This window comes from Corylus avellana, chromosome 6, assembly GCF_965113065.1.
Source record: "Corylus avellana chromosome 6, dhCorAvel1.hap1.2, whole genome shotgun sequence".
In the NCBI taxonomy this organism is placed as follows: domain Eukaryota; kingdom Viridiplantae; phylum Streptophyta; class Magnoliopsida; order Fagales; family Betulaceae; genus Corylus; species Corylus avellana.
In genome coordinates this window covers 11621252-11631662 of record NC_142495.1, presented here as the reverse complement: position 1 = coordinate 11631662, position 10411 = coordinate 11621252, and the positions used below count along the sequence as shown (strand labels likewise).

At 38.3% G+C, this 10411-nt stretch overlaps 1 protein-coding gene across 2 annotated transcripts; it reads left to right on the top strand.

Moving 5' to 3' along the window:
- The first annotated feature begins 225 nt into the window (after positions 1-225).
- On the top strand, positions 226-6391 carry ALAAT2 (alanine aminotransferase 2). 2 transcript variants are annotated; one of them, XM_059602138.2, is made up of 15 exons: positions 230-579; positions 2174-2224; positions 2318-2368; positions 2904-2969; positions 3062-3123; positions 3643-3721; positions 3828-3932; positions 4032-4142; positions 4350-4487; positions 4626-4700; positions 4904-5024; positions 5118-5272; positions 5439-5513; positions 5613-5816; positions 5955-6391. In XM_059602138.2, exons 1-15 carry the CDS (start codon positions 409-411, stop codon positions 6069-6071), a joined length of 1581 nt encoding a protein of 526 aa, XP_059458121.2. In that variant the 5' UTR covers positions 230-408; the 3' UTR covers positions 6072-6391. The 2 variants fall into 2 exon arrangements, with proteins under 2 accessions (XP_059458119.2, XP_059458121.2); XM_059602136.2 differs by having other exon boundaries at positions 226-579; positions 3828-4142.
- Positions 6392-10411: the final 4020 nt, after the last annotated feature.

The following is a 10411-nucleotide window of genomic DNA, read 5'->3' as shown; positions in this document are numbered from 1 at the left end:
ATAATAACCCTTGTCTGAACATGCAATAAATGTAAAATTAAGGGTGCAAAGATGAAAGACCTAAGTAATATCACATGGTATTAAACTATTAATGGGAGGATAGGTGGGGAAAAAGGGTAAGACAAAGAATTACAGGTGAAGTAGAAAGAAAATCTGTGGGCGCCGTTGGGGTTGAATTGAATTTTAGTGAAACAAAGAAAGAAAGAACCAAAGAAGGAAAGAAGGTTCGAGGGACGAAGCCGACAATCAAAAGAGTCGGGTTAGGTGGCTCATAGAGAAAGTGCCAAATCCCAGTTTTCGAACCACACGTCGTCTGCCTTTGCATTGATTCGTACCAAAAAAGTAAAATCAACCCTAACTTTGCATCGCATCGGACCGCTTCAACGACTATATAAAGCGCGATAAACGATGCGGAAAATCGTTAGCAACACGGCAAGTAGGAAGCTTGGCCTCCTCCGTCATCTCGCTGCTTCCCACTCACGTTTCCTTGCTTCTACTCCTGTTCTTGATCTACATTCTACCATGCCTTCCGCTAATCCCTCCGCTCCTGCTCTCTCCCTCGATACCATTAACCCCAAGGTATTCTTTTTCCATCTTCCTTCTCGGATTTACTGTTTGATTGCTTTTTCTCTACGTATACATGGTTGAAAGGTTTCTGATTTCCGTGTTTCTTCATCTGGGTCTGTCACTGCCCTGTAGTTTTCTCTCTCTCTCTCTCTCTCTCTCTCTCTCTTTTTTTGTTTTTTTGGCGGGGGTGGGGTGGAGGGTTGGGGGTGCCTGTCACGTTCGGATTAATCAATGTATTTCCTTGTTTGATGATTATTTCGTTATTTTATCTGCTTTATTATTCTTCATCTGTATCTGGACATCTCTTTCTGTGGATCACTTTTTGGTGATTGCGGTACTATTTTGCTCTAGTACCCTTGTAAGCCTTAATATTCTATTATTGGACCATGAGTTCGGTATCGCTTTCTGTTTATTAATCCTTCTCCTCTAGTCTTGTAAGGCTTATTCTTAAATATAATATATTCGGTCATGGTGTGTTTATCCTTCAAAAGTAAATTGCAAATTTAGTTTGTTTATCTGATGATTTGAGAGGAGTTCGCTTTCTGCAGCTAATTTAGTGGCTTTTTACTGGGTAGAACGCTTCTGTTGAACTTGAGCACCATGACTCTGGACAGATTTTTAATATATATCGAATGACTCTTGGACCTGTCCAGGAGCCGTTTGCAATTGTAGTTGAGGATATTTTAGTCTTATTTTAGACTAAGCTGAATGTAAAAGCACCATCTCTTCTTTACTTTTCTTATTTTGACTTTTTCTAAAAATTTTCAATTTCAACTAATCCATGGGTTTGGGAAATACTGATTGATGAGTAAATGAATAAGAAAGCCTCACTCTTTTTATTCTCAGTGTTAATTTTTAAATATTATTGATTTTTTTTTTAATAATTAGGACTTTCTATTAAAGAGAATAATTTGAAAACGTGGATTGCATTTAAATCACCAAAAGCTTAATCTGATAGGAAGAGATGAATTTAATCATTTCATTTATATTTTAACACTTACTCTCACGTGTAAACTTAAATTCCTCTTTAATTGGTGAGGCCCAACAATATGTGGAATATTTAGTTAAAATGAGAGGTGGAAGGTGAATAACATAACATAGACTTGGTTCAAACTACCTTTGCTGTGATAGTAAGTTAAATTTTTACTTATCCTAACAGTTTAAGTTAATTGGACATTTGAATGATTATTCCATTAGAAAGAAGGAATTGCCTTTCTTAAGAATGGAAGAAGGTGGAATAAAATAGTCTTGGTGTTAAAGTATACATATACTTTGACACTTGGAATAGCCATTCCTTTATGGGCCAATGGGAATGGCTATTTCAATGCTATTTCTTTCGTCTTCTTCCATTTCCTATAAGAGCTATTCCTTTTTTCTAATGGAATATCCATCATGTGTACCAAATGTAACCTTAATTTATATTCTAAGAATAACTGCAAGTGGAATAATTTTCTGTGTTGGAGTCCCAAAATGATTAAGGAGAGAACTGGGAAAAATGCAATAAGAGTGCCAAAGATAATGAGTTTTCTTGTTTAGTGCATGCTAGATGTGAAAACATGTTCTCTGCTGGATATGATCACTCACTGCTAAGCCTCTCTTTTCCCAGGTTCTCAAATGTGAGTATGCTGTCCGTGGTGAAATTGTCACCCTCGCGCAGGTAATATGACTACCCATATTGCTTACAACTATTTCAGCACGGTTTTTGATCCTTTTTTTTATCTGAGAATCCTGTGTTGTGCTCCTGTCACAGAGGTTACAACAAGAGTTACTGGCTAAACCAGGCTCTCATCCCTTTGATGAGGTATGTTTCTTGTCTCTGACTATCATTTAGAACGACCATTTCTTTGCTTAGGTATGACATGTTTCGCTGCCTGTGGTCAGGCTTTTTTTCCTTGCCGTAACTCTAATTCTTATGTCTTGTTACCAGTAGGTAGTAAGTAATTGCCGATAAAGTTCTTGCTGCTATAATAGAATAAAAAGTTTAGGATTCAGAATTTATCTCTGGAACTTTGATAATGGGCAATATCTAACACTGATGCTATTTGGACATTAGTATCAACATCTAAAAGAAACAATTGTGAAAAGCAAGTAATGAATAGAAAATGGGTTGTGTTTCCTTTTGGTAGCATATACTAATGCTTTTTGAAAATTAATGAAGCCATATCGAAAGAGGCATACTTGGATTTCCATAGGGGAGAAAAAGGCACTTCCTTCCAGATTCACTCTCTAGCCACAATCTCCAAATAAATTTATGTCTTTGAAATTTGATGTGTCAAGGTCTTGTTCCTAAGGAAATTGTCGTGTATGGGGTACTGACTTTAATTCATCTTATACAGATACTTTACTGCAACATTGGAAATCCTCAGTCTCTTTCTCAGCCGCCAATAACTTTTTTCAGAGAGGTTGGTTCACTGTAACTATAAGCTACAAAACACGAGAACTAATGCTACTAAGTTGATAGTTAATTATAATGCAAAAATCATACCTGTTTTAGGTTCTTGCCTTGTGTGACCATCCGGCCATTTTGGACAAAAGTGAAACACAGGGTTTATTCAGGTACTGAAAGTTCATAGCTATTTATTTGTTATTGAGCTAATTCTAGGATGCTTTATACTTGCTATACCCTTTTATAAAGGCCTGAGTTTTATATTTAGGTTTACCATTTATTGATTCATTCAGTATGTCATGTATCCTATGAACTTCTGAGTGCGTCTACAGCAAAAGAAGAAGAAAGCTGATGATACCTTTTGCGACTTACTATTACGGAGTTTAAATAAACAGATAAACAAAGAATTAAAAATAAATAAATAAAGAAAAGAAAAAGAAGATTTGGAAACATTATAAGTTTTTCTCCTAGAAGCATGATGGTGTTTCAATGTCTGAGTTGACTGGAGCATATCCCTTTGTGTCGAGATGTGTTTCCTAGTTGTCCAAATTTCTTTTTGAATTTTGGAGTAGCCTCTCTAATACGTTATGTTATACATCCTTCAGCAGGAAACTTCATACAGTGCATTGCCTGTCTTTCTTTGATAATTAATCCCTGCTGTTTACAGTTCTCCTTGTGACTTGTTGCAGTGCGGATGCCATAGAGCGCGCTTGGCAGATTCTGGATCAAATACCGGGAAGAGCAACTGGAGCTTATAGTCACAGTCAGGTACTGATCACACTGCCCACCCCAGAGAGTTTTAAGAGAAGTTGATGCTATATTCATGGTCTATGTTGAGATGTCATATGACCCTGTTTTTTCCTTTGCACCTTAGGGTATCAAGGGATTACGAGATACAATTGCTGCTGGTATTGAAGCCCGTGATGGCTTTCCTGCTGATCCAAATGATATTTTCTTGACAGATGGTGCAAGCCCAGCGGTAAATTTCAATTTCACATTCTTTCTCGGTTTTATAAATTTGTATATTTTCTCTTTCAAATTGATACATTGTAATAGATCGTGTTTTCTTTCTTACCAGGTCCATATGATGATGCAATTACTGATAAGATCAGAAAAGGATGGAATTCTTTGTCCCATTCCTCAGTACCCCTTGTACTCTGCTTCAATTGCTCTCCATGGTGGCACACTGGTAAGCTTCGAACTTAAGAAGCTTTATTCAGAAGCTCAAGAGTTAACTAGGTTGATCGGTTGTATTAAACTGCTAACTTTTAGCTGGTTGAGTGGCGAATGACCTATATTCTTTCTGTAGCATAGATTTATCATTGACCCGACTCTTGGGAGATGGAAAATATAGATTTTATCTATTCTTTCGGTGTTAAATTATGGTTTTTTGCAGGTTCCTTACTATCTTGATGAAGCAACAGGATGGGGATTGGAAGTTTCTGAGCTTAAGAAGCAATTGGATTCTGCCAAGTCCAAGGGCATCACAGTTAGAGCCTTGGTTGTTATTAACCCAGGCAATCCGACAGGGCAGGTGAATTATGAATAGATTTTAAGAAGAATTTCTTTCTAGCCGTGTGTTTAAATTTCATGTAAAAGAGAATGCTTTGATCTGAAGATAAGTGTCTACTTTTGGCCATGTTACATATGATTTTTTATATGATGCCTGCAGGTTCTTGCCGAGGAGAACCAGCGGGGCATTGTGGAATTCTGCAAGAAAGAATGTCTTGTTCTACTGGCAGATGAGGTTGGTGAATTCTTCTTAGTAACTTAAGATGCAGATGCATCATGCAACTCTAGTGTTATATAGCGATTTGAGTGCCTTTTAAGCAACTGAGTTTGATTTTGTTTTGCTTGGTTTAGAATTGGGACTTTGCTGACCCTCTTTTCTTGCTTGTAGCCCTGCCAAATGAATCTAGATAAGACTAATGTTCAATGAACTTCATACAGGTATATCAGGAAAATGTTTATGTTCCTGAGAAGACATTCCACTCATTTAAGAAGATTTCTCGGTCTATGGGGTATGGTGAGAAGGATATCTCCCTAGTATCCTTTCAATCAGTTTCTAAAGGTAAGTTGAATTCATCAAGATAAAAAGTGAGAAGAGCTTCTGCAGATCATCAAATTCAAATTTAAGAAGCATGTGTTTCTTTGCTGCCTTCAGGCTACCATGGGGAGTGTGGAAAAAGAGGAGGTTACATGGAAGTCACCGGATTCAGCCCTGACGTAAGGGAACAAATGTACAAAGTGGCATCCGTAAATCTTTGTTCTAATATCTCTGGTCAAATACTTGCAAGCCTTGTCATGTGCCCACCCAAGGTTAATATTTGTGCCTTTTTAAATCAGTGTTCTTTTTGTCTGCTTTTTTTCTTCTCTTTATCTGTTCTTCTTGCTGCTGATAGGCTAAACAAGTTGATTTTCTAGTATGATATCAACTGCATTCCAAGTTTATTTGCTAGAAATGAAATAAAATGGATGAATGCAGGTGGGTGATGAGTCATATGAATCGTACTGTGCAGAGAAAGATGGAATTCTAACATCACTGGCAAGGCGTGCAAAGGTTGGTTTCATTTATGACATGTTTCCCCCATTTTAACCTTATCAGAAACGCTTAGTGCCCAAAAGAGTGACAAGTTTATATTATTGACTATATGAACAGGCACTAGAGGATGCATTTAACAACTTAGAGGGTGTATCATGCAATAAAGCAGAAGGGGCAATGTATCTCTTTCCTTGTATTCACCTGCCCCAGAAGGCAGTAAAAGCAGCAGAGGCTTTAAAGACAGCCCCGGATGCATTCTATTGTCACCACCTCCTTAATGCCACGGGAATTGTCGTTGTTCCTGGTTCTGGGTTTGGACAGGTTAGTGTTATCACCGTGAATATAGGAAAAGTCCATGGAAATTATGTATGGGTCTCACGTTTTCTGTTTTGCATTCGTCATCTTCATTAGTTTTTTAACTGACAGTTTTTGTATTGTTGTGATGATGCTTGGGTGAAGGTACCTGGCACCTGGCATTTCAGGTGCACAATACTCCCTCAAGAAGATAAGATTCCTGCCATTGTATCCCGCCTGACAGATTTCCACAAAGGATTCATGGATGAGTTTCGTGACTGAGGCATCTTAATTTCCATCGCGGCCTTTTAGATACTTCATAATAAGGTGTACCCATTTTGATCAACAAGGAAATTTTTCTAACACATTTTACCTTTTGGTTTTTTTTTTTTTTTTAAAAGAATCATTTATTTTTTCTCAGATGATAACGTTTTGTTGGTTGAACTGTCCCAAGAAGCATAATTGTGTGTGCAATGTTAATCTGTTTTTTTGGGACATTTTCCAGGAAAACCGGCTTGGAGAAAATGTTCAATAGTTATATATACATGAATAATGTATGTGCCTTATTATTTAGTCACATACATATATGTTCTCCTTTTCAATTGCCTACCCCCAGAGGCACCCTACCCGGTAGCAGACATCCGTGTCACGGTGCCCAAGGCTCTCGTGCTCGCACAAGCAGCCTCCGGTGGACTTGTTCAATTTGAATACTGCTTGCAAATCGCACGTTTATCGCGATCCTCCTTTATTGGCTTGTACGCCAAGAAGTTTATTGGACCAGTCTCCCCTGCCCCTTTTCCAATCGTGCTTTTTCTGCAGGAAGTAGCTGTTGGGATGTCCTCTTTCCTTTGGATTGAGATAAGACTTCAATACACGGGCTGATATTGCACGGATTACAATATCTTTTATTTTAACTATTCATTTTAATTAAATTAAAATTTTTTTTTTAAAAAAAAACCCTTATCTTTCCAAGTATAAAATGATGAAAGTTTTCATCTGCCATGCCATTCTTCCGCAATTCCGCTGAAATCTTTCCAAGTGTTAATGTTGAAATTGTTATTTTGGAATTTTTTTGAAAAGCTAATCATAAAGCTCAAACAATAGGAGGCCGTTATGAACTTATGCTCATGAGTAAACTTGATGAAGAGGTCCAAATCATAATAATTAATAATATTAAAAAAGTTCGCTTAGGTGGCTGTTGTGATGGCCAACCGCTCCCTTTGGCTATAGGAGTGATTCGGCCACCTTCAAATATTGGTTATTGGGGCCACCTTCAAATATTGGTTATTGGGTGTGGCCGTAAACTCTAACAGCTACCCAAGCTACCTCTTTTTTGTATTTATTTGTTGTCATGAACTGGGCCATTCGTTTCGTATAAACGAACTACCCGAACAAAAGATATTGCACCAAATCTCAATTAGTTTATTTTTATACCATTTTAGGTTACGGTGTGTTTTGTACCTTGTCTTTAAAAAAGAAAAAGTTGTGTTTATATAAAATATACTCTCTTTAAATGGTATGAGATTTTTTAGAGTAAATCAAATACTAAAATTGTGCGAGGTTTTTGGGGATAAACCCAATACTAAGGCTTGCGAACTTGGCTCAAAACGAATAATATTATGTCATTTAAAGTGGGGTGCGACAATTGGCACCTCAGGCTCCAATGGGCATCCTATTTCATTCGTTAACTCAATTTTCCTCTTCTTCTCTAATTACAAAAACCAGGCTATTATCAATTTCTCATAATGTGATGTGATGCTTGACAAAGAGAAACAAAGAGTAAATGCCAAAAGAGTACGTAACGTAAGGGCTTTACGGTGTAGTTTCACATGGCGGAAGAGCTATGAGAATTGTACCCTTGTCTTGTCTAAGCTCTCAGCTCTCACCCCATGTGTTGCCTGAAAAACCTACATCATCGACGCACCTGCCTCTGCCTCTGCCTCTGCATCTGCCTTGGGTAACCCTCTTGCACTTCATACGAACCAACCAGCGGTGGAGAGCTTTACACCTCGGCTTCCCTTTATGGAAAAAGACGAGAAAGAAAGAGCCAAACTCATACATGTAACTGTCTGAAACAAACAACATGCACCTGCAACATTTGTCTTCTGCGTACGTAATATGCTCCCTCTTTACTAAGATGTTTCAGATCATGTCTCCTATAACACCAACTTCTACTATTTGCATCTTTTTCACCCCCATTGTTGTAGATGAACCAGAAAAAAAAAAAAGAACAAGTTTCTCAGCCAATATGTAAACTGAATTTTGATACCCGTACTGCGGAGAATATGCTTAGTATATATTAATATATACATTGTGAAGTCCGCTCTACATTTTGTCTCTCGTGAATTTTTGGCTTCTCAGAGAATTCCACTCTTTTTTGTCGATGGGGCTGTGAAGTAGGGCCGGTGATTTTTAATATTACTTGAGAATTCCATACCAAATAACATGAAATTAAAATGTTAGGTTGAAGAATCTGACCTATTTAATTAAATGGATTGGGTTAGGATTGATTTATATAGTCTTATTATATCGATGTTTTGATTCGACCCGAACCCGATACGCAACATAATGATAGATAATTTTTAATATGATCTATGAACTTGACACTAACCCAATATAAAATTAGAGGGATATAATTGATAGGTTTGACCAGTTTAATTAAATAGGTCGACATAGAGTTAATTTATATAATCTTATACACATGTTTCAATATGATCTAAACCTGACATATGAATATGAATTATCACCCCTAATGTGGAGTCAAGCTCCTTTATCCTTAAAATTATTTAGCATTGACGCAATGGATAGTGAGGAAAGAACACAAACAAGAGGGTCTACATCTTTTGAAGGAAAATAACACAAATATAGACCATAAAGACTGAAATTATTCCAAGTGATTCAAACGTACCAACTATTATAGAGCTTGATGAATAAATAATACATTGACGACAATCCAAAAAGAAAAAAATAGAATCACTAGAAAAATACTTCCTAAGGAAAGAATAAACTAAATATGGAAATTGGAAAGTATAAATCAAAGATAGTCGTTTTTTAAGAAAACAAAAGAAGAGTACTGGCGTCTATGGCTTCAAGAATTCTCGTCTGCAAAGTTCGTTCGGACGGGGTTTGCAAACAAGTGAATTTGCTTCCAAATTCAGTTCTGACAAAATTGCTTGTCTACAAACTTGTTCGGACAGGGTATGCAAACGAGTGAATCTGCTTCCAAACTTAGTCTAGACAGAATTACTTTGTTTGCAACCCTCATTTTGATGAGGGTTTCAAATGAGTGGTTCTATTTTTTCATTTGCAAACCTCGTCCAAACGAGTGATTTTGCTTGCTCATTTATAAACTTCGTTCAAACGGGGTTTCCGATTGTTCGATTCTACCTTCTATTATCAGCTCCAGACTCTGCTAAATCATGCACCTTCCCTGTATCCAAATTAATTTCTTTCTCCAAGTGATCACTTAAACAATTAGGGCTTGTTTTGTTCCCAGAGTGACGGTCAATTAAAACTTATGATCAGCTCTTTTTGAAATCTCACTTCCTGCCAGTGGTGTGGCATTTATCTCCTTGGCCCCTTGACATTGACTACTTAGTCAATTTTTTTTTTTTTTTTTTTTTGAAGAAGGAAAGTGTTACAGGAAGTGATCCTTCCCACTTTTGATCCGAACGGAAGAAGAAGTGGGTGATCCTAAAAACAAAAAATGGGGTGGACTTCCTAACAACAAACTCAAAACAAACTAAAACAGCACATAAATAATTACAATAGTTAGGAAATGGGTCAAAGAAATGACTCGGTCCTCTAAAGGGGTCGTACAAGGTTGTTATAGAAGAAAAATGGGCACAGATTAAGGCAAGCCTATCTGAACCCCCATTTGGAACCAGCAACAACTACCACGAAGAGGCTAAAACCGAAAATGCATTGCCATAGTCCAATGTATGGATTGTTGGAAAGAGAGGAACCAACACAAATTCGGTTGCAAAAATCTCCACGAAATGATCAAAACACCAAAGACCAAGGAGACAGCCACCCACAAAATCAACAAGTAGCAAACAACAACAAAAAGAGCTGCAAAGTACATGGAAAATGAAAAAAATCAAGAAAAAAGCCCACTAAACAGCGGTTGGAACAGAGGACAAGGCAGATGGAGGTTGGCGGGAGAGCTTCTAGCAGTAGCTCGAAGAACACGCGGCGGCGCGTGTGATCCACGCTTAGGCGTGTGAGATACACGCACAGGTGCGTGATGACCATGCGGCGGTGCGTGGTGGCTAGAACAGGGGGATGGGGAAGACCCTGGTGTCAGAGCAGTGGAGGAACGGAGGCCGACAGATCTGGCTGGGAGAATTTCGGAGCTGAGAACCATCGTAGAACAGAGAACAGCGTGACTACAAGGGGTGGAACGAGGCCAGAGGGGGCCAACTAGGCAGGGCGGAGTGGACCGATGGCGGTAGAACGGCTACACCACTACTCAAGGGGGAAAAAAAAAAAGGAAGAAAAAAAGAAGAACCGGCAACCGGAGGGAGGGGGGGGGGGGGGGGGGGAGAATGACCGCTCTAAGTGGAGTGGAAGAGGAGAGGAAGGAGAAAGCAAAGTCTCTTCGTCCTCCGCCGGAAAGAGGA